This window comes from Furipterus horrens, unplaced genomic scaffold, assembly GCF_987537825.1.
Source record: "Furipterus horrens unplaced genomic scaffold, mFurHor1.1.pri manual_scaffold_11, whole genome shotgun sequence".
NCBI lineage: Eukaryota > Metazoa > Chordata > Mammalia > Chiroptera > Furipteridae > Furipterus > Furipterus horrens.
Window position 1 is genome coordinate 70,022,067 of NW_028327181.1, and position 27,036 is coordinate 70,049,102.

The window sequence follows — 27,036 nt, forward strand, 5'->3', positions numbered from 1 at the left end:
TGTAACCTCGTGGCGGTTATTTTTACGTGCCACTGGGTTTGCCAACCGAACCTGGGGATGAAGAGAGGCACCTCCACACGGTGCTGCAACTACTAACTGCTGCTCCGTCCAGCGGCGCCGGCGACCAGATGCCTGCAGGTGTTCCCACGTGGACCCTCAACTGCGGTAATTTAGCTCAGAAACTCACTCTAGGATTAAATTTGGCAAAGGTTCCTGCCTGGAAGGGTTTCTGGGACCAAAGAAAGAAATCAAGGAGTCTGTTAGGCAGGTTCAGTGTTATCTCTCTGGGTTTTCTTTCTTATTTTTTCCCTGAGTGGAAGTCGGGGCAGGTATGCGAGGATGGCAAGGTCTGTGCTGTCATACACAGGAGCTCTCCTAACTTCCTTCTCTTTCTTTTCTTTCTTCTTTTGGCCTTATTTCCCTAAACAGCTGAGTTGAAGGACCCAACTGGAAATACCAATGATGGTTTGCATTCTTGGAGCTGGGAGTTTGGACCCCTCCTAAGTGTTCTGGTTATTCCTTGGCTTATACAGAAACGACTGAGCTCGGAAAGCTATTGAGTTCGCCGAGAAGTCTGTTTAGTTTTTTCAGTAAAATAAAAGATACATTTTTCATTTTAACCAATAGCTTTATTGATTTGGATAGTTTGAGTATGTCGGCTGTCTCCTGTGTGGTATAACGCTGATTGTTCCCAATGTTTTGATTTGATCGCTATCAACTTGAACTGGTCTACCTGACCCTGGAGCATCATCCAGCGAGAAATCTCCAGCGTGAAACTTCACAACCCACTTTTGACATGTTTGATCAGTCACAGCACTTTCTCCATACTCTGAACGAATCTCTTTGTGTTTCAGTTGTGTTTTTACCTTCCTTGAAATAATAAAGCATAACATGCTGAAAATGTTGCATATTTTCTTCCATCTTCAATATTAAAATGGTTACACAAAAATTCACCAGTTTTGACACTTTTTTTAATGCATGCTGATAAAACAGCTGTCACCATACAATCTAACATAATTGTTTTGAATAAAGTTAAAGACAACAAAGCACTACTAAAGCCATCTTGCGGAAAAAGCCAAATGAATGTTTTGGCCAATCCAATACTTAATTAAAATGTAAATCTGAGAATTCTTCAAGTGTCTCTGGACCAAAAAGTATCTTCAACGTCCTAAGGTCAATTCCAGGGTCTTTGGCTAAACTAGACTTGGTCAAGGCATAAACTATGTCAGGATTTGGGGGCTGTGTTATCAGCTGGGTGAAAGGTCTTTTCTCGACGTTCTCTTGCACACAGTTTCTCTGTGGGAGCGGCTGTGACATGGACAGGAACATGAGTGAGGAAGGCTCTGCTTGCTCACTGGGCCTGCAAGCCAGTGGGGCGCGGGGAGACGTGTCCAACAGAGAGCAGCACCGCGCAGCCCTCAGTATCGGTTAGTTTCCTGTGGCTGCTGTGATACATGCCACAAACTGGAGGGGCGTGAAACAACAGAAATTCAGTCTCTCACAGTTCCAGAAGTCTGAAATCAAGGCGTCGGCAGGCCCACGTCCTCGCGAAGGTTCTAGGAGAAAATCTGTCCTGTGCCTCTCTCCCAGGGGCTAGTGCTGCCAGCCATCCTCGGCTTACTCCTGCAGTCTCCGCCTCCACGGTCGCACGGAATTCTCCCTGCGGGTCTCTCTTCACGGGTCCTCCCTCTTCTTCGAAGGATGCTGGCCACACTGGACTAACCTACCCCAGTAAGACCTCATCCTAACTTCACTGCACTCGCAAAGAACTAGTCCCAAATAAGGTCACATTCGGAGAGACCAGAGGTTAGGACTTGAAGATATCTTTTGGGGGGATACGGTTCACCCACAATACTCTCCCATCTCGAAAAACTTGACAGCATCTGCCAACAGTCATCTAGAATGTTAACATTTTCTCCAGTTAGCAAGCCTTAGCCTTCATTCCCCAAGAATGACAGCAACAGGAGTAAAATAACAGTAGCTGTTGTGATAATAATAAAGTTCAAGTTACAGTCGTCTCCTAAGCATCAGGTGCTTCACACAGATTATTTCACTTAAACCTCACAAGGCCACGAGTTAATAACGTTAGCTCCATTTAACAGATGAGAAAACTGAGGCTGAGAACAGTTTAGTAACTTGCCCAACGTCACACAGCTCATTAGTGGTAGCTCTGAAATTTGAACCCAGCGGTGTAAGCTCTCAGCTCTTTGTCACATGGCCCAGACACCTCACAAGCTTCACTAACTGGGGTACTTGCCTTGTCTCTTAAGCTGTTAAGCAACGGGACACACTTGCCACACTGTGTAAGGTCTCCACATGTTTATTAATCTAACTTGGGTTAGGAAAATGCTTTTAACTCTTTTTTTTTTCCTATTAAATTTAAAAGCACTTTGAACTCCTAGGATAAGGGTCTCCCCTTTCTGACCTTTCTCCCCTCTGGTCTCCAATAAACTCAAGCAAACTGGTTTCTTTTCAGACCTGGGCCAGTCTGGCTAGTCTATTAATAGCATGTTGTCTGGGAGGAGCAGAAACTACGAAGAAAATCCTCATCTATCTATCTGACTCTCTGTTTATGGAAATAAAAGACAGAGGTGACTCAGAGGCCAAGGGTTCTCGGCTGCATATAATCACATCTTGTTTTGGAGCTCCTCCGTCCCTCTTCCTGGCAGGACGGAAAAATCAGATGAGGCAGGGCCCATACCTCATTCAACAAAGTTTGAGATACTGACCCCATAATTACAACCAAGTTAAAAAATATTTACACACAACGTCAGGAACAAGGCAGAAGTGGCAAGTTACTGTGTTAGGGATGGGTGACATTAAAAAAAATTCTCATGTTCTATCAGTACATTGACATTCAAATTGGAATGAATTTTAAAAACCTACAAACAAGCAGGCCTGAACAGGTTAAAACCAATGTCTCTTTAAGGGGGAGAGGAAAGAACTGAGACCACTGGCCACTGCCCCCTCGCTGTGGGCACTTTACCACGGATTCACTTAACTCTTACAGAGCAGGAGGGCTGTCTCCACAGTGAGCGGAGCAGGGCTCCACGGGAAAGCTGGGACTTGAAACCGAGTACGGCCCACACTAAAACTTACACTCCTTTTAGCACCTCGTGCTGATGCACAGCTTCAGGTGAGCTGGTGTCTGGCCTCTGATCCACGCGGCTCAAAGCAGAAGCTCGAGGCCAGACGTACAGAGTAACCTGGGCTGCTGGTCACAGCAGGAGGCAGCCACCCCTGGCTCTGGTTCCGCTGGACACCCCCACCAAGGCCCCTAGAGCAGCGCTGTGATGCTAAGAAAGGGGGTGCTTTTAATCAAGTCACCAAGCTAAAGGCTCCTTTCTCTTCAGGCTTCCACACACTTCCCTTACTGAGACCTTAAAACACGTCACAAGAGTCAGAGCCTCTATGGGAACAGAGCTGAACAAAAGCCTCGTTGTCCCTCTCTACAAAGAATCATTTCTGGGTCAAATGAAGTTGCTGACCCTGGGCCCGTTCCCTTTCTGCTTCCGTGGGCCACAGCCAGGGGGGAGGCAGGAAGGCCTATTAGCTCACCACCCTTTTGACGCCAGGGCTTTTATTCCAAAGGAAAGAAGTTTAAGATTTATACTTGGGCTAAAGAAAACACACAGCCTCCAGGGTGCCCAGCTCTCCTGGGTTCACCCGCTCCCCTGGCGTGGGGCACCCCGTCCCTAGCCTTGCTGCTAGCGAGTTAAGGGTTTCGTATTCCTGTCTACAAAGCAAAGCAGGTGAACAGAAACCAAGCTACTGTGTTGATTAATATCTCAAGAGACAGCTCCAGAATGGGAGCTTCCGGAATTTAGTTAGCTCAGGGAAAAAAAAAAAAAAAATTAAAACGCATTCCTAGCTTTCCTGTCAGAAACAAAATTAAGGTCTCAGATCAATGTTGCCAGGGCTGGGGTATCTACAGGAATCTTTAATGGCCTCCTCTGCATGTTTTCAAATTCACATTCCCCTTCAACCCTGCCCCTTTAATTGGTTATTTGCGAGGTCATGTTTGCACCGATTTCTCGAAGGCTAATGGAGTTTGTTTAACAAGTAAATAGAATGTGCAGACAGCTCTGGGGGGCTGGTCTCTGAAAGATAGTGCAGGTTGGGGGCTGTGACTCTTCAGCCCCTCCCTTCCCTCAATCTCCACTGCTTGTAGGCTCTGGAGGAGGTCCTTAGATGGGTCAGGGGACAGGCCAGGCCTTGAAGGTCATGTGCTGGGGACTAAGGGATGGGGCGAGGTTGCAGGGCCTCTGAGCAAAGCTCTGCAAGGGTGCACACATCAAAATGGGTGCACAAGCATGCCCCCCCACCTCCCGACTTACATGGCCCTGACTTTAGATTGAGCCCAGACAGAAGCACAGAACCTTGGGTTCTGAGAATCTAGTGGAGAGGTGAGAGGGTGACGTTTATGCCACTGTGGGACTCAGTTCTTCCTCATTCTAACCCACCGTGCCCAGCTTCAAGCCTGCACATGACTGCTTTCCAACAGAATCTCTCCAAGTGCCCTAAGGCAGCAATTCACGTCCACATCACTGCCCACTCCCTCCCCCCGGTCTCTTCTGTCTGAGTGGACTGGAAGAGACTCAATGGTATTGGTTTTTACCCTATTCCGAGTCTGCCCTAGGGTCCCCCTCAAGTCCCAGTTTCCCGAGATCTTTCTTAAACAGTACCGCCCACTGACTGTGGCCCACGCAGGGAATAGGATTTTCACCTAACTTGATCTAGATCTCAACTTGCATTAAAGAGCCCAATGGCATGCTTGATGGCCACATAACACTACGAACTAGCGGGAAAGTTCTGTACGGCCGAGACACTTGGTCGGTGTCAGCGGTCTGTGACAGACCGGCAGCTTTCTTGTTAATGGGCTTCCAATTCAGGGGCAGAATTGGGATCAGTACCAATAATGGTCAGCTACTGGTTTACAGGTTTCCAACAGACCCCTTCCTTAACCTGTGTTTCAGACTGGGCGCCCAATACCACCAGCGACAGACACAGGGGTGAGTAAGCAGACCTGAGAGATGAGGAAACACGAAGGGCACAAGTCATCCAAGACAGGCGGACCCGGCTCCAGGCCACAGCTGTGGGCACCAGAATTTTGCAAGATGCCCTCATGTCTCATCAGCACCAGGGTCATCACCAGCTGTGATTTTGCAAACTCTTATCCCACTTATTCACCCATCCAACGACCCTTTCCTACCAGAGGGTACTTACCCTCTTTGTCAAAGACACTTCTTCCCCCATACAATGTCACAATTACAGGTTGTAGAGTCCCAACCCTCTTCCCTAGGTAGTCAAAATGCTGGGAGCATATTATCCTTGACATCCCACACCTACAGATGAAGCAATGCTGTTTTATTTTTAAAGCCTTTGTGAAACCTTCTTTTCATGCCCCCTCCCCCACCTTGGGAACTAGGGACTAATACACATAAATAATTACAGTGTGATTCTTTATCATTTTAGTGTACATAAAAAGAGTGAGTGTCTGGCAGGTAGTCAGGACATTAAGGGCTCTTTTTTTCTCTAGTTTAGAAAAGCATTATCTTTTATCACAGTTTCGGCCCCATCTTACTAGCACCATTTTTTTTTTTTTTTTTTTTTTTACTAGCACCATTTTAATAAAGAAACTGATTACACAAATTATGAAGGCCTTAAACTTCAGTCAGCTGCCTTCTGGGGAAGAGAGCTTGTACCAGGTTCATGGCAGGAGCCAAGCTCAGTCCCGCTACAGAAAGCTCCTTCCTCTGGCCACACGGGGCCACCGCCTTGCATTTCCAGCCACCCTGGGAAGGACCCTCTGCACTTCACAAAACCACTCTGGGGCTGAGGTCAGTACAGGGAGGGGCCCTGCTGGGGGCCGGGGACTGTGTCAGAGCTGCTGTTGCTCCCCAAAGCCATTAGCATTGCACTTAATAAGCGACTGCGAACAGTTGGGAGAGGAGTCATCCATCACACTGATCTTTATTTTTCTCTCAGTGTATCCTGTTCCTTTGCCTCTGGAGCAAACAGGCCTGCTGGGTAATGGAAGTCACAGGGAGGGAGAGGCTCTAAGCCTCCTCTGTACTCTGCCAGACACCACTCCCTCTCCAGCTGACCCTCACCAGGCACCGACAGGCTTCAAAGACACCCGGCTCATTTCTCCATTGGGCCCCAACCACCCAGGTCTTCCCTGATGGGCCAGCCGTGGAGGGACCCAGCAGTGCGGGGTTCATGAACCTCGAGCCCTGGGGTCAAGAGGAGGGACGGCTGAGGCTCCTAGAGGGGGCTTCCTTCCCCCATGAAGAGGGGAGTGTGGGATGTATTTCAGCAACCCGCTTCCCCACATTCCACGTTTTCAAACAGGGCTGATGTGCGGAGCGCGGGGAGAGACAGCAAACCATATGCCTCCCTCCCTCTGGCTCGCAGCCTCTGCCAACCAAAGAGCGAATTAGGAAGGACAGCACCTTGTGGCTTCTTCCCTCCGGGTGGGCTCTCCCCTCCAGTCCCCCTTTGGGATCAATAACTAATGCTGAATTCAAGATCTTATCTGAGTTTTGCAAGGTTAAAGCGGCAAACTTTTCCCCAATGGTTAAATCCTTTGATGATCAGCCCCATTTTTACTTTTCAGACCACCTCTAATAACTTTTAGGGAGCAGATGAAATGACTGAGAAAACTAGAAAGCCACGCTCCCCCTCCCGTTGGGAACAAATCATCTCAAGAAAGGCCAGGAAATGAAGTGATGGGTGGAGCCAAGGAAGGCTCCAGCCTCTTCCAGTAGCTCAGCTCCTACCTGGCTATGAGAACCTGCCTCAGTTTCCCCGTCGGGAAATGGAGGTGCACTGTAGTCCACCAAGAAGGGTAGGGGGGGAGAGGGACTCATAAAGAAGAGGTGCTTCAGCCTTTATAATCAGCAACTCTCCTGCTTTAATCCATTGCCCAGCATGGAGTCCGCTAAGAACATGGGCTCTGGGTCAAACAGGCTGGGCTTATGTCTGACTAGAGTGGGACTCCAAGCAGCTGGGTTCACCTCTGACTGTCATAAAGTTTCAACAGCATGTGTGGCACTGTGCTAAGTACTTGGTATGTACGTGCTCAGAAGTGCTGGCTGTTTCTGCCGAGCATTGGCACAGAGGTTACCACAGAACCCACTGGACCACCACGGTGTGTGCCATGATGGGACACCCAGGTCCTCCTTCAGGACCCGCTGGGAGCGCTGCCTGAGGATGGCCCCAGTGGTCCAGCCCCTCCAGGACTTCCTCAGTATAAGCCCAAGGCCACAGCTGCAACCCGGGGTGGTCTGTCCAATGACTGATCAACACACAGGTACAAAGGCTGGCCCTCCCCTGCCTACTGGGGGCAGCCCCATCTTCAGAATCGCCCATTTCGTCACAGGTGGCCTTTGCCTTCTGTCCGCTCCTCCTCACAGACACTCCCCATGCTATACTTCATCTCAGGGGACCCAACCTACCTGCTCACCTCCTTCCCCTAATTAAGAAAACAAAAATAGATAAAGGAATTACTCTTGGCCACTCTCTCAGATCCTGCAGCTCATCAACCCCAGTTCCCACGTTTTTCAGAACAGGAGCCTGGGGTGTTCAGAGAGGTTAGGGAAAGTATCCCCTGTTAGACATCAAGGGGCAGCGGAAGTGCGACGGGTGTCCCTTTGGAGAGAAAGATGGGAAGAGCACACACTTCTGTATCAGTCAGCTGCTGACCGACCTTCTTCCACTTGCAGGATGGAGGTCACACATCCTGGGGGGGCTCACTATCTCCTGTCCCCTGAATCCTTCCCCATGGGGCCAGCAGGTCCAAGTGCAGATGTAACATGGGAACAGACACAGGCTAGTGCTTCTGGGAACAGAAGCAAACTGCTGTGCAGATGTAACGGAGTGCCCCCTTTGTCCCTAAAGGGCCAACAGGGAACAGAGGCAGGAGGTGGCCACGGTGGGACAAGGAGTGGAAGGAAATTCTGCCCTGACCTCTGTCTCATCACGGCAAAGGTGGCCTGCATGGGTCCCCTGGGCCTGGCCCAGTCCCACGTAGTTTGCCCTGCACAGGGGCTGTCACAACTCCAAGGGCACACAGGTGGCTTTCCAAATGCCTGGGGTGAAGGGCGAGGCAAGGCCCCGGGCTGCCCAGCAGGCCTGGGTTAGAAGTTTGATGAGTGCTGAGCAGGTGCTGTGCCGTCGCGGAGAGGTTAATGGTCCGGGCTCTTTTAGAAGCAAGCTGGAGGCAGTGCGAGCGAGAGGTGTCCTCAACTTCTGCTACTGCAGCGTTTTCCTCTTGATAAGATAATGGAAAACAGGAAGCGGAGGAGGTGAAGGGAAGGTTGGGGCAAGGTGGCTGCAGGAGGATTTTATTTTCTTGAGCTTATCACCTAATTCCAAATGCACATTCCACCAGGCCAGGGATGGGGGCCCACTGGCTCCGCATGTATGATTTGTGCTTCTGTTGTGATATGTTCTTTTGTAAAAAAAAAAAAAAAATTCTTTCCTCCCCTAACTGCTCTGAGTCTCTGAAGTATTACCCCAGCTTTAGCACCCAGTTCAAAGAGAAATTCCTCCTCAGCTGGTGGGGGGGGGGGGGACTGGGGAATGTGTATGGACCAGAGCTCCCACCTCCACAGAAGAAACACTGGACGCAGGTTTCTATGCAGGAGAAAAGGGAGGCAGCGTGCTAAGTTCTCCCCGTTGAAATGTCTAGACACACCTCTGCTGCCTCTCTTCTCTGGCCCCAGCAGCACCAGCTGGGCCCCCAACAGCAGCACCCGCTCGGGCCACTTCCTGGGTGGGCGGCCTGTGCAGACAGAAGGGCTCTGCTTCGGGTTGCATGCTCTGCTGTCATCTTGAAATTCTTAGTAATTGTTGAATAAGAAACCCCACCTGTCATCTTGTTCCAGCTCCATAAATCACACAAGGGGTCTTGCATTTACCGCAGGAATCTGAAACTCCGGCAGGGCAGAAGGAGGCCAGGGCGAGTCCTGCTTGGCTGAGGCAGGACCATGCATGCACTAGGGCCCCCGCCCACGCACCTGGCCACTCATGCCCACCAGAAGTCCTGGCTTGGGAGCATGAGCGAGGACATCCCGACAGCTGCTCTGAGTGTGGGGCGGTGGAATGGAGCTCCCTGTACCTCACAATGGGAAACACTTCCCTCGCCCAGTCACAGGGGGCTGCCACCCCATCTCTGCACCCTGCGCCTCTGGAAAAAGGGGAAGAGGCCCCGCCCATAGCAGGAGGCAACTGGGTTAGAAATAAGGGGGAACTTTTCCTAGCACCCGGGAGCCTGAGTCCCTGAGTGTGAATCTACTCCCGTCGGGTACTAGACACAGAGTCAGCAGCCCTCTCAGGTCCCTTAGGCGACCAGCCTTTTTCCCTGCAGAGCTGTGAGAGTTCAATGAGATGATTTATCATCTCCTCCAGCCCAGGGCCCGACACAAAGCAGGGGATTAAAAATACCTTTCATTAATTGATATTCAAAAAAGAATGACCATACTGCCTAGAGGCGCTAGGGAATCTTTCTGGATTACAAATTCTGACACTGAACACTAAACTAGTGCCATGTTCAGATGGGCCTTGCCCACCCTGAAAATAAACACATGGAAACATTCTTAAACCCGTCACCGTCACCGTGTGGAGACAATGGAGAAAGAGCAGAATTTGAAATCAGCAGTCCTAGACCTGAGTACCTGCTCTGACCTTGGGTGTAGCAGTTACCCGGTCTGAGCTTAGGTTACCTCACTGACAAAATGGAGATGATGAGGAGAATGTAATAATAAGAATAAGAATAAGGAGAACTAACATTTACGTACAATTGATGGTAAGTATTGGGTTGGCCAAAAAGTTCGTCTGTTTTTTTTCTATATGATGGCTCTGGTAGCACTTAGTTGTCTTTAACTTCATTTGACACCATTTTGTTAGACTGTATTCTGACAGCTGTCATATCTGTGTGCATTAAAAAAAACTTATCAAAATTGGTAAACTTTTGTGCAGCCATTTTAATATTGAAGATGGAAGAAAATATGTAACATTTTTGGTGTGTTTTGTTTTATTATTTCAAGGAAGGTAAAAATGCAACTGAAACGCAAAAAAAGATCTGTGCAGGGTATGGAGAAGGTGCTAGGACTGATCGAACGTGTCAAAAGTGGTTTGCGAAGTTTCTTGGTACTACTGACATTCTGGCCAAATAATTCTTTGCCATGGGAAAATGTTTAGCAGGAGACAGACGATATACTCAAGATATTCAAATCAATTAAGTTATTGGTGAAAATAAAAAATGTGTCCTTTATTTTATGGAAAAAAACTAAATAGGCCCGTTGGCCAACCCAATACTAATGCATCCCCATTTCACAGATGAATAAACTGAGGTATGAAGAAGTGAAGCGATTTTCCCAAAGTTACAACAACCCTCCCGAGGTTGCTGGGATGATGACGTAACAAGACAATGGCGTGGACTCTGTAGAGACAGATGCAATGAGCGTGATGGCTCAGGATAACGGAATCGCTCGTCAGGGCCACTCTCTGGGCTCTCACCCCTGCGCCATGCAGGACAAAGGCAGTGCTCCTACACCTGGAAGCCCTTCTTTTCTCTCCTTGCTTCCCCTTACTCCTCACCCTCCACCTCCTCCCCAGCCCTTCTCAACATATACACCGACGACACCCCAGTTGTCTGCCCAGTTTTCCATTTCCTCTTTTGAGGACGCTGGAAGTGATGCACAAGAAGCCGACGGCCAGGTTCGCTCAGGACAACCCCCCCCACGCCTTCTCCCACTCCGCCAGCAACGACTCCCACCCCTTCTTCCCTTTCACTCAGCTTGCCTGCTCCGAACAGGAGAGACAGACAGTCAGCGCTGGGTAACTGCTTCTAATCACAGGTGACAGCAAGAATGTAAACAACACAAGAAACATCTAAATGCAATCCAAGTGGCAAGGAAACACTGCTCACAATGGCTCCTCTCGAGAGTGCCGCTTCCCACCGCCTCAGCTTCGGCTTCGGCTTTGGCAGCCCTGCTCATTCACACCCTGCCCACGAATGCCCATTAATAGAAACCCCGGAAACCAAGAGCTTCCAGAGAACAGACACCTTTGACCCTACTTCCTCTGGGGCGGATTTTCTAGATTCGTTCAATTTTCTGTTTAAAGCAATAATTTTAACATGGCCTTTGGGGGAAATGGAGGTTAGAGTCCCCTTTGAGAATCTGTTCAAAGCTAGGGATGCTCTCCCCCAAAAAGTGCAAACATAAAACATTGTGTGGGTGTCATTTGAAGGGTTCACAGACCCCAAGTTGAGACCCATTTTCTAAAATATGAATGAGACAGTAGACCACAGAGAAAATACAAGTGCGGGTACACTCAAAACTTCCTCGTCTGACAAGGCTTCTCTCTCTCTCTCTCTCTCTCTCTCTCTCTCTCGTTTGGCTCTTTAGATTGACAGTGTGCTTCTAAACCACCTCCTTCAATGCAAATTGGAAACTCAATTGGGTAATTACTGTGAATAATTTCCACTTGGATCACTTAATGCTGAGGTTTAGCAAGGACTAAGCAGGCCAGGATTAGAAAGGTATGTCTAAACTAGTTTGGGTGTGGCTGCACAATTCAATGAGAGTTCCCAAGCCAAGAGGAAATGTTATTTTGAACTGTTCAGTAAACGGATTCTTTATGCTATTGTGGCCTTCCATTAATACAGAGCTTCAACAGATGGTCAGCTCTCCCTGCTTGATTCTGGAATATTCACTGTATCTTTCGTCTGTGAGACTGGGGTGAGAAGAGAATGTGGGGTGTCCTTCGTAAACCGGGGTTCTTACCTCTGTGCCTGTTGGTGGTCTTATCAAACATCAGCATTGCATCCTCCACCTGCAGAACAAATACAAAAATAGGGTGTGCTTTAGGAGTTTTAACAAAACACAAGATTATATAGGGGAGGGTTCCATTATAGAAGTCATAGTTGCTCATTAAACACTATTTGAAAATACAAAAACCTAGGGAAAAAAAAAAAAACACTTGTCTTTTGGTCTTTTCATCTAACACAACCACAGTTCATATCTGGTGTATTTATTTCCTTCTAGTTTTTGCTTTAAAAAAATTATCCCTATTTTAATATAGTTTCAATCATATTGTATGTGAAATTTTCCCTTGTTCTTTTTTACATATAACACTACAATATTGTAAACAATTCCCAGATTACTACATTATCCTTTTTTCCAGTTTAAATTATGGTAAAATTACATAACATAAAAATAAATGATAACCCCTCATTCCCTTCATCCCCTCAACTGCTGACAACCACCATCCTACTTTCTGTAATATAACTGTGACTACTCTTAAGTATTGTAGTTGATATAAGTAGAATCATACAGTATTTGTCTTTTTGTGCCTGGCTTAATTTCACTTTGCAGGACGTCCTCACGGTTCATCCATATCCCATTGTATGTATATGCCACAATTGCTTATTATTTGTCTCTCGGTGAGCACTAGGTTTTGGCTATTGTGAATAAGGCTGCTATGAACATGGGTGTACAAATATCTCTTCAAGTCCCCGCTTAAAACTCTTTTGCATATATACCCGTAAGTTAAATTGTTAGATGAGATGGTAATTCTATTTTTTAAAAAATTTCTTGAGGAGCCGCCATACTGTTTCCACAGCAACCGCACCATTTTACATTCCCACTAACTGTGTATGTGGATTCCAACATCTCCACATCCTGTACAACACGTCTTTTTTTTTTTTTTTTTTTAAATAGTAGTCATCCTAATGGGGTGAGGTATTGGGAATACTATCTTGACTGCTGCATAATATTTTATGGGCTGAGAACCTATGCTTACTTAATTATCCTTCTGATGAATATTTAAATTGTTCCCAGTTATAAACAATGGAACTTTACCATCTTGATTGTTATGGGCTGAATTGTGCCCCCCACCCCCCATTCATATGTCGAAGTCCTACCCTATGCCCCCATACCTCAGATTGTGACTATGTTTAGGGTATTTAAGAGGTAATTAAGTTAAAAGAAGGTAAATTAGAGTGAGCTGCGATCCAGTACAACTGGTGTCCTTTTAAGAGGAAGTCTGGACACAGTCAGGTACAGAGTGAAGACACAGCAAGAAGGTGGCCATCTGCAAACCAAGGAGAGAGGTGTCTGAAGAAACCACCCCAGCCTTGATCTTGGATTCTAGCCTCCAGGACTGAGAGATAATTGATTTCTGTTGTTTAAGCCACCCCATCTGTGGTACGTCTATTATGGCAGCCCCAGCAGACTAATACAGGGATGCTAGAAGCTTTTTCAAAAACATCACAGAGAAGAAAACACCCACCGCAGCCTCTGTCTCTCCTCCTGGTCCTGTCCTCAGCCCTCCATGCATCCTGCAACCCGTTTGGGCATTTCTAGCAACAAGATTTCAGGATTCACACTGAATTCCCATGTAGAGCTCAAGTAGCTTCGAATTCCACTTTTTTAAATGTATGATCCAATCCTTTATTTGTCCCACAAAATACACATCTTTAGTGCAGGTGTTGTCCCAGCCAATCAGCTACTCACCTGGTTTGGCCAGGTGAGCAGCCTGTTCTCTTCATTCAGTTTGTGCCCAAGGCTGGCAGTAAAAATGCAACCCCACCCGCGCGGCTGTGGGGGAACAAAGCGGGCAGCCCCACGGCTCTGTGCCGGGGGCAACTGCAGTGTGTGTGTGTGCTTAGGAAGGACTGAGCACTGTTCACTGGAGCTCAAAGGCTCACAAATGAGCTTGGGGGCCTGAGCTAAGCTGGCTGAGAAAAGAAATCATAGGTTATTCATTCCTCACTCCTCCCAGACTATAGTCTCCAATGGAGGGGAAGACACTGGGTGAAGCAATAAAACTAGGTTTAAAATGGTGCCTCCAGACTAATCAAATCCATTTTTCCGGGTGCTATCAAATATAATAGGGGAAAAAAACAAAGTCAAGGTAAGAATGGAAGAGGGGGGTAGGCAAGCCAGACACAAACCTTGGAGGAACTGGCCTCACTTAAAAATCTCTTCTGGAGTCAGGGCCCCATTTTGTTGCTAAGCAACCAAGCCTGAGCAAACAGGCTCCTGGGGCCTTCCCCTTCTGGTCCCCATCTCTGAAGTCAGTTCCTGGGAGGAAAATGGCCTTGCACGGTGACTGCTCCTCCAGCAGGAAGCTGCCCTCTCTCTCCCGGGCATCAGGCTGACGGGAGTAGGTGATGCTGGTTTGGAGACAGGGTGCCTTCAGCAGACCCCTCCTGGGCCAGAGGCTTGATGAGTACCTCCTGGCACCTGCTGAGGCCGTTCACAACCCAGCATCTGCCTCCCCGGCACCACTCAAGCGAAACCACCAGAAGACCAACTGGTTTGTTTGTACACAGAGTAGTCACACTTGAACATATGGTGTTACAGATTCAGACCCTGGGCCTCCATTAGAATTCCAATGCCTGGGGTGTGGTTCGGTGGGGGCGGGGGCGGGGTGTGAAGCCTGCTGGGTATCACGCAGGTAAATGTGACAACTGTGTTGCACCCATCTCCATATTTTCTAAGACGTTTGCCAAGTCCTTATTTTGAGCTAAACATGTCTAAGAGTAAGAAAAACAGCCTCCCTTCTGTGTGGGCCATGTTTTGGTACTGAAACTCAGATCCCCTTAGGAAATAAATATTTTGAATTTTTAAAATAATGTATTTCCAAACCCCCTTTTCAACAGTGCATAATTGGCTCCTTCTTTTTCTCCCTAAGTCTGGGCATTTTCTGATGCTGCCCTCCCAACATTTGCCCCACCCTGGTGAGCAAGGGGGAGGAGCTGTGTATATTTTTTAGGGCAACCATTGTTGGAAAGAAAAGAGCTCTTTCCTCTATAGTCCAGTTGTACAATGGGACTCGCAACGACCCCCTGAATAGATAAAGTGTCAGGGTGAAAGAAAAATTCTATTAACACTTTACAAAATAAAACATCTAAGAAGTAGCGAGAGAGGAAAAAGAAAGGAAAAAAATAGCAATCTGGATAAGTCCCGGTGCTTGAGGGAGAGAAAACTTTTCAGTGATTGCAAAACACATTAATTCAGAGAAGCCATCAATGCGATGGAAATCTGGCAGAACAGCAAGAGCTGAAACTGGAAGAATCTGAATATACAAAGACTGAATAGAATGAAAAACATGGCCTCACATACGGGCTGTTTCTCACGGTTCAATGTGAAGCAAACAGAAGTGGCTTGTGTGTGTCTCCGTCACGAGCAAACGAGGGGCACAATCGGGGTAACTGGTATCCACTCTGGGAGCCAGCAAGCTGATTCCCTCTGTGCCTGTCTGACGTCTTTGTCTGCCTGCCTTCCTGCCTGTCCGTCTGTCTCTCTCTCTCTCTCTCTCTCTCTCACACACACACACACACACACACGCACACACAAACAAAACCCAGGGAGATCTGCTGGCTGTGCAGAGTCCCCAACGCTAGCATCCAGGCCAGGCCTCAGTCTGGTGCTAAAAGAACACAGAGACTTGAGGGGAAGACACAGGTTCTTCTGACCTCGGGTCACTAACACTTAACCCTCACCAAATGTGTCCTCAGAAGGGACACCGCTCTCCTCCTCAAGATTAGCACTGGTATTTATTTTGGGTTGACAGTGCCCTCACCTGCCTTACAGATTTGTTTTTACTAAAGGTGGGGGCCCACAGGCCTCGTGGTTTTGGGGGTCCCTGGAGAGAACAAGAAGGAGAGGAGGTATCTGAACCTCAGCATTCTTTGTCCCCTTTCCTGGCACACGCACAGTCTGTTTTGAAATAAGAAACTTTTTTCAACTTGAGATGTGCCTTCTAACAACATTAGGCAGGTTGAAAATGCAGCCCTGATATTCTTGGTGGTGTTTCTGTGTGAACGACAAAGCAGGATAAAGTAACTTTGCTGTGAGATGGTTGGGGACCCCCTATCCTGGTCCTAACACCAGAGTGTCCTGAACATGCATTTCTGCCCACCACAAGGCCAGACGACACCGCACCATCCTCAGAGGCACAGGCCATGCTCACACCGTGGCGGCTCAACAGCGGGAGCTGTAGCGTTAGCTCTGTGGCCGTGGAGGCTGGGGCAGGGTTTCTCAGGCTTCACCCACATCAGAACTACCTGGAGGACTTGTTAAAACACAGACCCCTGGAGTGTCTGATTCAGTAACATTTGCATTTCTAACAAGCTCCTGCGTAATGCCGATGCAGCTCCCGGCCTGTGGACCCCACTTTCCAGGTGCTGCCCCAGGGAGATGAGAAAGAAACAAGAGCAAAGGTCAAAGGCACTGGGCAGAGCTGCTTTTTCCTCTTTACATACACTCAGCACTCAATACAGGGAATAAACTTCTTCTCTTCCTGGGGTCACTGATGCACTTCAGTTTGGCAACAGTTCTCCCCTCCTTGTTCCCCGTCTCTTGGATGTTTATATTCTAAGATCCTGAAAATGGTGACAGTAAACTATCAAGAAGAGGACAAGAAGAGGAACTTCTTTGTGAGAACGAAGCTGTGCCTGTACCCAACGCAGGAAAAATTCAGACTCCTCCAGAATCCTTCTAACAGACAAACCAGCTAATGTCTACATCACTCAGCCAACTCAATCTTGATCAGAAAACCTAACTAATGTTAACCTGACTTCCTTTCATGCAACATGTATTTATTAGCATTCACTGTTCGCTGAGCATCAGCCTAAGTTCAAATCACAGAGGTCCCTGTAGACTGATTGCTTTAATGGCCTTTTCCCTGCGATTCTGTAGTTCCTCTCCCCAAAGAGGCAGCATCTATCTCCCTATCTCACGTATCTGAACTTGACTTGTTACGGTCAATAAAACGGGGTGGACAGAATGGTATCTCCAGCCTTCAGAGGGACTGCCTGTTTCTGCTTGTTCTCTCTTGCACGTCTGCCATCCTTGTGGGAAAGGCTTGCCCAGGCTGGCCCGCTGGAGGACGAGAGGCACATGGAGCAGAGCCAAGTCCCCCTCAGCTGCCCCAGCTGAGGCGAGCCTGGATGGGCTGACAGCTAGTCCACCCCAAAATGTGCAAGTGAGCCCAGCCAACACCAGGAGAACCAGTCCCACTGAATTCTAGACATGTGAAATAAATAGCTATTGTCTGTCACTGAGGTTTGTGGCTGTTTGTTACACAGCATTCTCACAGCAATCGGTAACTTGTACATGGTCCCTTTTCTAGAAAAAAAGAAGCTTTTAATGCATCAGAAGATATACAGACAGTCTCAATAATACTAGACAATGAACAAAGGCAAGAAAGGGGGTGGAAAGAGGTAAAATGCAGAATGTTCCACATTCTGAGTGAAATGTACGTATTAGGGGGTGAAGGGACCGCTTCCAAATCTTACCCCAGCAGCAAAGCTGGAGACAGAGATCCCAGAAACGCCAAGAGAAATTGGCAACCTGTCCCTCACTAAATGAGCCCCATGAAAATCAGCAATAATTAGCACTCAAGTCAGTGGGTGATGCCTCTCTAATCCTAATTCACTTAATGAATGAGTAAACCCTCCTTATAATGAGTCAAAAGATTTATTGTGAGCCTGACCTCTGGCTGGGTGACTTTAGAAGTATGTAGTCAGATGGTGGTGACCAGATCCAGAGGTGAGACTTTAGCCAGCTCACGTGCTAACTGAAGAGGAAACCTTTCAAGTTACAGAGCAAAGAAGCTTCTGAAAGGAGAGAGAAATTCCGTTTGTCAAGTTGGTTGGCCGAAGACTGGGACCCTAGAATCTGCCCCCAGACCGCTGCTTCTCCTCCCTGCAGTTTTAGCTTCCCAACCACATGGCGAGTGACGCTGATCTGTGAGCAAAGAAACTTGTTCCCAGGAGACGGCTAACCAAAAAAGAGTTGCTGGTAACTCAGCAGGTGCCAGGAGGCAGCTGAGCGTGCCAGGTGGCACTGCACAAAGTCACAGGCAGGATCCAGGATCTCGGTGAGGACAAGTCACCTCCCATCTCTGTCTTAGTTTCTCATCCGTGAAAGGAGGGAACTCTGTGAGGTGGTCACCTAAGATCTACCCGTAAAGACTCTCTACCTAGAATGCTAACACAGACCACAGAGCCGCTGGGACAACATCTGGGAGCGTCAGCTTCACCACGGGTCCTCTGCAAACTCTGTGAAGATGGTCCAGAGCTTTGCTGTGGCCAACACACCCGGAGAAAATTTCCTACTCCTCTTAGGATACAAATACACACACCCACACACCATACGTATCAAGAACCCAGCAGGAAATGGCACTTCAAATGATCCTTAAAGTATCTGGCCAGGCACAAGGAAGGAGAGGAAAGAAAAAAAATGCAGCTCTTCAAACTCCCCCAGAACAAATGCCCTTGAATTTCACTTCCTGCTCCCACTCAAACGCTTTAAGTGTGAGTTTAAATAAATGTTCGTAAATGCAATACCATGATACTACAGCGCGTAGGGTTTCTCAGGCTTTACTATGCTCTATAAGCTCAAGGCACTAAACTCACAAGAGTGGAGACTCGTGTATATGAGGCAGGCCTGCCCAGGACAGAGGAGCCGGAGTCTGTGCTAGACATGGAGGCTGCCCTAACCCCTGGCTGTCTCGGAACTAGGGCGGTGCTGTTCTCTACTTCTCCCCAACCAGTCTGGACAGAAACAAAATCTGCACCTGCCCTACAGCCCAGTAACAGTGTCCAATTTACAGAAAATGAGACTGTGGAGTAAGCTGCAGCCCTCCAAAGAGGTTGGTCTGTCTTTAATCACTGCCCAACGGAAAAAATGGAGGAGAAAGGGGAGCAGGCTGGAAAATCCCATTAGCTCACACTGAAATCTAGATCAGTGGTTGTCAACCCTGACTGCTCACCAGAATCTCCTAAGAACTTTTAAAATCTCTGCTGCCAAGGTTCCACCCCGATCTGTTAAATCAGCACTCTGGAGCGGGGAGCTCGGCAGAGGAGCGTTTAAAGCTCCCCGGTGATTCCAGGGTGCAGCCAAGGCGGAGAACCTCTGTTCTCAATGGCTGAGTACAGCTCAGTTGAGCCTTAATCACAGTGGCTGTGTGTGGAGATGGGCCCTGAATAAAGGGGTATAACCTGGGCCTTTGGCTGCCTACACTGTGGCTCTTCATCCCCTGCCAGAAGTCAGCATCAGCCAGGCCCTAGGCCACATGCTGCTTTTGGGGGACTCGCCTCACTTTGCCTTGGTCTTGGGATAAGAGAGTCAAAGTTCTGTCCTGGAAGAAGTTCAAAAACTGAACACAGGACTTTAAGAAAACCTAATAAAACCGTTATTTCCCTCTCGCCACCACCAATATGTTCACATATATTATTATCATTTGATCCTTGCAATGACCCCAGGAGACAGGGATTTTTACAAATTCTCTGAGCTTCAGTGTCCTTGGCTGGCAGGGGGTGGGCCCAGGGCTCGGCTGCTACTCTCCTGAGTACAAATCTCACCTGGCCAACCCGCCTACCTACTCCGTCTTAGGTTTGTTTGTTTGTTTTTAAAGATTTTTCTTATTTCTTTTTAAGGAGGGGGAGGAGAGGAAGAAAGGGAGCGAGAGAAACTCTGATGCAAGAGAGAAACATCCATTGGCTCTCTCTTGTAGGCTTCCCGATTGGGGGGCTGAACCTGCAACCCAGGCATGTGCCCGGACCAGGAATTGAACTGGTGACATTCTGGTTTGCAGGACAATGCCAACCAACTTCTAGTCTGCATCCACCTGAAACCTTACCTATTTTAACTCACTCCCGTGCCTCTGAATAACAAGAGAAATAGTCTGCTTAGTTTCTTCTCCCAAGCTCCCTTTATAGTATAGTAAAATACATACAACAGATTTTACCACTTTTTAGTCTACAGTTTGGTACATTAAGTACATTTTCTTAAACCCTTTACAGAAGGCCAGAATATCCCTATTGGCAAGACTCTCCTTTATTGATCCTTTTTTCCCCTACTTTTAACTTTTCAAAGAATTCTTGTGGGGTCCTTCCTTTTCCCTATTTAACTTAAACACCAGCGTTCATCAGATAGGAGTTATGAAGTTAACAAATGAACAATTGTCTGTGGAAATTGAAAGGTGTGGGGTCTCTGAACAACCCTATCCTAGAGATTCAGACATGTTACTTACCTGAAGGCAAAGCCTCCTGGTCAGATATTCCAATTCCACAAGTAAATATCAGACTCTAAGTTATGAAATACCTATCCCCCCCCCCCCCCGAAATGATTATTATGATTATTATAAAAGCCACCACTCACTAGAGCTTAATAGGCAATTTGCAAAGCTCATTTAATTATCCCAACAGCTCGGAGGTAGATCTTATCACACCCATTATACAGGGTGGGGCAAAAGGAGGTTTACAGTTGTGACTACGAGAAAGACAGCGGGTCTATTCTTGTATTATTATTTATTATTGTATTATTTTCCACACAAAGAACTGCAAACCTCCTTTTGCCCACCCTGGACAGGTGAGGAAATCGTGGCTCACTGCAGTTGAGTGACTTGCCTAGGGCCGCACTCGCAGTAAATGGTGGAGCCAGGATTTAAAACCAAGTAAGTCCTTCCATCTTTCTACTGGTTTCCCTTAATTGTGTTCTTTTATTTCTCTTTTTCTTTTGAATCTCTAGGGCTTAGCATAGTACCATTGTCTCCTAAATGAACCAACAAACATTGTCTTAAAACCCTACCAAAAAGTTAAGAGAAGTGATGGGGTGAGCAAGGAGAGAGCCCTATATTGCCTCTGGTAGGCTCAGAAGTGGGAATGATTAGAGAGGCAAAGTGAAAAGGAAAATGGAGGGGCCTTTTCCTTTTAGAAAGGGGACTCTAAAAGCCCAGAGATCACTGGGCTGCTTCATGGTGACAGAAGGTCCCTCCTGTGCATGAGCGCTAAGCATGCTGCGTGCATCCCCCTTCCTGGAGTTGTTAGGAAGGCTTAAGTGGCAGCTAGTGAGTGCCCAAAGCACAAAACACAGGTACCGTCTCAAGTCACTGCCCTACCCGACAGTCACCTCCGGGAGCCAGCCCAGTTGCACATACACACACATGTGGGCACACACACACACTCCGTGCGGTTCAGTGGGGAGCCATACCCAACACAGTTCATCTTCTCACTGCAAATGAGTCACACCAAGGGACAGCCACTAACGAAACCAGCATGTCCTTGGGGGTTGCAGTCCCAGGAGGCCCTAACTCAAAACTGAGCAAGGGAAGGGAGAGTCTGCCTGTACCATGTATGGCAGGGTCTGGGGTGGGGGCTCCCATCTGGCTGAGCTGGCAAAGCCCGGGGCCCCAGCACCTCCCGGGAGGTTGAGGCAGAAGGCTTGCTCTGGGGATATCTGAGTCAGGCTTACACAGGAGGAGGTGCTCATAAGGAAGGTGGTGGGAGAGGGTCACCGAGAGGCCGGGCACGAGCTGCTGGAGGAGAAGCAGTTGGTTCCGGCAGGCCTGACAGCTGTCACATGGAAATGGCATCTGGCCTAACGCCTCTTGTGTGCAGCGCCTTTGAGTGGCGGCTGCTGCGCTCTGGAAATCCACGGCCCGTTCAGAGCATGGGTTGCGAGTGTGTGCGTGCTTGCAAGTGTGCACTGGGGGAGGGGGCAGGATGCCTGATGCGCCTTCCTTCCCCCCTCCAGCCTCTCCCCATCAGACCTCACCTACCGTGAAAAAGGCCCAAACCTGCCAGCTCCAGAGGAGACAGGCGAATCATTAGTGGAGCGCTGATGTGCCGTAACACTCTCTTGCATTCCCATTAAACAAATACTAAACTGCTAATTGCCAAAATAGATCTCCACGACTCTGACCGAACAGGGGAAGGGTTTATAATTACCAAGTGTGAAAATGCACAGCCTGTAAATAACCACCTCATCTGTCCTAATATGGGCTGATATTGATGGGCATGAAATAAACATCAGGACCAAATGGAAAAATCATCCACATCTCCTGTGGCCAATGCAATCTCGAATGGGGACAAGCGTAGCTGCAGCAATACACCCGGGGAGCGGAGAGGGGAAAGGGGTTTCGTAGGCTTGAAAAGCCTAGGTTCCAATCCTGATTTCAATCCCTTGGGCCATTTGCATCTTCTTTTTGCCTGGAAAATGGGACAGATCAATGTCTGCACCCAGGAAAGCCCAGGGCCTTGGGGAAGAATACCTGTGGGTCCATGATCCTCTGGGACACCCTCTATCTGGTCCCCTTTAACAGACTGGCTAGTGAGGATGGAGAATTAGTGGCAGAGCGAGTTTTGCTAAGGTGACACATTTATTCATTAAGCCAACATTTATTAAGGCTTTCTGTCTGTCCAACACAAAGAGCTGGTTGCAGAGCACAGATGAAAACAATTTTGGTTGAGACTCACCCTTGGGTTTTCTGATACTCTCATGCAACAGTGCGTCCCTGTCCCCCACTGTCCCCTGCCACTGCAATGGGAGGCAGACTGCTCTAATAGATTCCAGAGCCTCACCTCTCTCCTGGCCTGCACCTGGGGAGGCGGGAGGTGATGTGCCAGAGGTCATGGGACCCCCAGCACCCCAGCCCCTTCCCTCTCGAGCAGCCTTTGATTCTGAAGAATTCAGCCAGGTGTTGGGATGAATGTGGCAACTGGAGTAAAGGAGCTTCCATTGGTCTGAGAGTCACAGGCTTAGGAGTTAAAAGTGACTCAGAGGTCAGCTCTCCGCTTCCCACCCAGTGCAGGAATCCCTTCTCCAGCGGCTTCTCTGAACTCTTTCTGGAGCTTCAAAAACTCTGTGTCTCTGCCCCAACCCCTCGATCCAGCTGCTCAGGCCTGACTTCAGCAGAAATAGCACTTAGATGCCTGAAATAGCAGCTTCCTCTGATCTGAAGCCCCATTTTGGCAAATGGCAGAATCCTGTGAATTGTGGGGCATCAGGCACCTGAATCAGAGCACCAAGCACCACCCACCCCAGAGGTTCTTACTGGGGCTCTAATGGCATCTGAAGAAACTCCTGCTCCTTCCAGGTAGGGCAGCCTGAGAGCTAATCTCCTCAGCCCCCTCATCTCTAAAGTCGCCCCCAGCCCTGGGTCAAAGACCCCATGGGTGCTCAGCTGATAGACCTTATCAAATATCAACAAAATCAAGGAAGGTCTGAATTCCTGTTTTAAAAGGAATTCTACTTTGTTACTTTTAAATTCCCAAAGCATCTTCCAATAATGGCTAACAAAATGCTGCTGAGACAAAAGTTCAAGTGTGGCCACAGGCTAAAGGATTCGGTCACTTGGCAAAGTTACTTCTTGCTCAGAGAGAGCATCAAATATTTGAGCCAGAAAGAACCAAAAAGCTGTAAGTCCATCCCACTTTTTCTGCAGAGGAGCAAACTGACTCTCCAGAGATTCCACATCTCCAGACAAAGCCAGAGTGTAGAGTCAAAGGAGCCTGGTGAGGCTCAAAAGTCCTGGGTTCAAATCCCACCCAACCATTTCCACCTATACTCAATCTCGGGCAAGGCTTTCCAGGGTGGCCCAGCCTCCTTGTGTGTAAAAGGGGTGATGATCACGGTTAACCTTCACCTTAGCCTTGAGAAGGAGAAATTATATACAGGAAAGCACTTGTAATATTGCCAGTACACAGCACACACGGGCGCTCAACAAATAAATGTCTGCTAGACGGACTAACTAACTTTGCATTGATTGCCACAGATTCCAATTTACTGAATCAGTGTGGACGAGTGGGGTTTACCCTCAGAAAGGCCCCTTGCTTTATGTACTGCTCTGTGAGGAGTCGTATGCAAATCAATGATATTTCACAGAGCATGAGGAAAGCAAGAACATCCTAGAGCAGAGGGGAAGGAAACCAACGTGAGTGAGTCCTGATACACAACCTGAATGCATCTCAAGGGAGTCATGCCGACAGAAACAATCAATCTCAGAGGCATATTCTATACTGCATGATTCCACTTCCATAACATTCTCGACATGACAAAATTATAGTGATGGAGAACAGGTCAGTGATTGCCAGGGATGGGGGTGGGGGAAGGAGGTGACTATAGTGTAAGGAGTTTGTTTTTGGTGATGGCACAGTTCTGGGTCCTGACTGTTGATGGTCACTTGAGTCTACACAAGCAATACAACCTCAAAGAACTGTGCACATGCCAGCGTGCATGCATGCACATGCGTGCCCGTTCAAAGTGATGCTGTTCCAGCATCAGTTCCCTGGTTTTCACAATACGCCAAGCTTATGGGAGATGTTATCATTGTGGGAACCTGGGTGAAGGGTACACGAGAGTTTTTTGGTACTATTTTTACAACTTTTTGTGAGTCCTTCACTACTGAAAAATAAAAATTTATAATAATAATTTAAAAAAACCACAAGGGGGCTCATTATTTCAAGAAACCCAGTAGCAATCAGTTTATAATGCAAATAATTCTGCCCTAATGTATCGTGATTTGGATAAAGAGCACATAAATAAGTGTCTCACATCTGGCCCGGGCACACTGTACCCTGAAAGACTATTTATCACATGAATATCTGTGTGGGCAGTCCCCGCCCCGCAGCTCATCACCTTCCCTGGGCCCCAGGAAATTTGACAGCTCTGCAAGTCTGCAGCACATACTAGAGTAACTAACACAAAAATGAGTACACAATAAATGCTTATTGATTTTTAGAAAGATTTTGCAGGACAAAGAAAAAAAAATATCAGATAGAAAAGAGCCTCAAATCCAGTGATTTCCAACTTTTCTAAGTCATCAAAGCCCCCTCCTTCATTTCATTTTTGAAACACGGATCTTATGTGGTTTGAGATACTGTGCTTTTTACTACTTCTGAGGCATGAAAACGTATTTGTCAAGACTTGTCATAACTGTAAATTGGGGCTCCTGGCAGCATGGGGTGAGCCAGGCAGAATGAGTCTAAAGCAAGCACACTTGGACATTTTAGTTGGGGATCATGGTGACGGGTGGGGTAACCATGATGGCTGGTAGGTGTTTTTTTTTTTTTTTGTAGTAATGAAGACCCCACATTCCTCTGTTGACCCCCAGGCTGGAAACCTCCTAATGTCCAAATCACAACTCAGATCTTTGCACATGAGTAGTGGCAGGACCACCAATCCTCCCACTTAATCCCCAAGCCACACAACTCCCTAAAGGGGTAAAAAGAAGGGAGATGGGGAAAAAAAAAACCCTCTTCGAATGGTACCTTAAAAATAAAAGGTACCATTGCAAGCTGCTTCAAGACCCAACAAGCATATTTTTCTTTCATTTATTTCTACATCAACACTCTGAAGGATAAAGATCTTTCTCATTTCAAGAGCTGTCAATTTGCTTTAGTGCCATGTTTTTCATCTGTTTGAGGTAAAGAGGAATTACAAAGCAGGCAAATGAAATAATGCGCTGCAATCTAACGCACTTTGGCAATTCAGATTGGGACCAGGGAAAGGGGAAATTAAACACGGACGACAGGCCGCACAGCACACCTGCGATGCGCCCCTCGGGCCCGCCCTGCCTTCCCTCCGCTTGCCAACTTTAGGATTTGATGAAGTCTTCAGTTCTCTGCTGAAAAGTGTACTATTTGCTGCACCTTAATTTTTCAAGTCATTTATACAAGTTGCACAACTCATACAATATTTTGCTTTCTGAAGCAGAAAACCTCTTAGCTGCTGGTAAACTGTCAGGTGCTGTTACTTTAAATACCCCTGTGAAACAGCGCAGAAGCCAGCAGCACATTCCTGGAGATTTACTACCTTCCCCATATAAATTAACAAAGACAAATGCTCGCCACACACTAGACCGGGAGAAGTCCCCACCCCGCATCCAGCCTAAGGATCCAGTGCAACAGGAACTTAAATAAGAGGGCACCTCACGTGCCTCCTCTGGCAGGTGCCCCTCAGCCAGTGATGGTGCCCGTGAAGATTTTTTGGCTAATTCATTTACATTGCGTTTTGTTTTCAATTAAATGGCTCCTTAGCTTCTCAGTTCTGTAATGATTTCCCTCTTTAGCTCCAGGGCTGGGACTTCTGAGAGAAGGACACGATTTCCAGGGCCATGATGACTCTGTATGACAAACAGGTACCTGACCTTGACTATCATAGGTGAACCACAAGGAGTTGGCCAGAGGTTGTGGGAGCCCAGGAGATCAGGCCCCTTTGAGATATTAAAGAGGACCCCTCTCTGCTGGAGCCCCCTGGCCCCTAGCTGCCACCACCACCAGTTTGAAATCAAACGGTAAATGTGAGAGTGGACCTGTGTGTGGTATGTTCTTTTGCAGAACTCCATCTGCTTGTGGACACTATCACGATTCTTCCGCCAACAATGCATGTGTCCACAAACAGTGTTTACTGGGGCACCTGGACTGGTACCTCAGCTCTGACAACGAAGCACATCGCAGCAGTACTGGCCAGTGGGAGAGACCAGAAGCTCTGGAGACAGACAGACTCCCCGGGCTACGACTCCGGTTCTACCACTCACTGCTGACCTTCGGCAGGTTACTCAACCTTTCTATGCCTCCATTGCTTTGTCTCTAAGTTGCTACCTATCTCCCAGTGCTGTTATGAGCATTAAGAGACGTTAATTCATGTGCAGCATCCTGGCACACATGAAGAGCTAAATAGCTGTCATCCATTATTATTATCACCTCAGTGAGCTGGTCAGGAGAAATGCCTAATGTTCTTCATTACACCCGAGGCCCTTCCTATTTCAACTGTTAGCATGTTGACGCCAAGTGAAATGAAAACCAGTGCAGAGGCCGGCTTGACCTGGGCAGGCAGTGCCGAGGAGGAAAGGACACACTTGAGTTGGCCACTGTCTCTAACATCTGTCCGGCCCTCCCTGTGCACACGTGGGGCGGCCACGCCCGCCTGAGGGCTCACAAGCATGGAAAACCACCTGCGAAGGACAGACAGGCCTGTACTAACAGGAGATGGCTTCTGCTGCTTGCTTGCCACCAAGTCTGCACTAGCACTCTGCCACTTCTAAGTTATATGGTGAGGAAATGAAACTGAGTCACTCTCACCCCTGGACCTGAATCTGAAGCCCTATGCTAGCGACAATCCTTCAGTGCCATCCTGCACAGAAACATTCAGTCCATACCTGAAAAGGCTGCTTAGCCACATGTCAACAGATGACAAGAGTCAGTGCCTAGTGTTCCACCCCACCAATGGG

The 27,036-nt window shown here is 47.9% G+C and overlaps 1 protein-coding gene across 8 annotated transcripts in view; it reads right to left on the reverse strand.

Moving 5' to 3' along the window:
• MSI2 (musashi RNA binding protein 2) overlaps window positions 1-27,036 on the reverse strand; it is a 371,942-nt gene that overhangs the window by 121,860 nt on the left and 223,046 nt on the right. For all 8 annotated transcript variants that reach the window (XM_090257700.1, XM_090257694.1, XM_090257698.1 and 5 more), the window contains exon 7: window positions 11,796-11,844. In XM_090257700.1, the coding sequence (XP_090113826.1) occupies window positions 11,796-11,844 (49 nt within the window). The remainder of the gene's footprint in view (window positions 1-11,795; window positions 11,845-27,036) is intronic.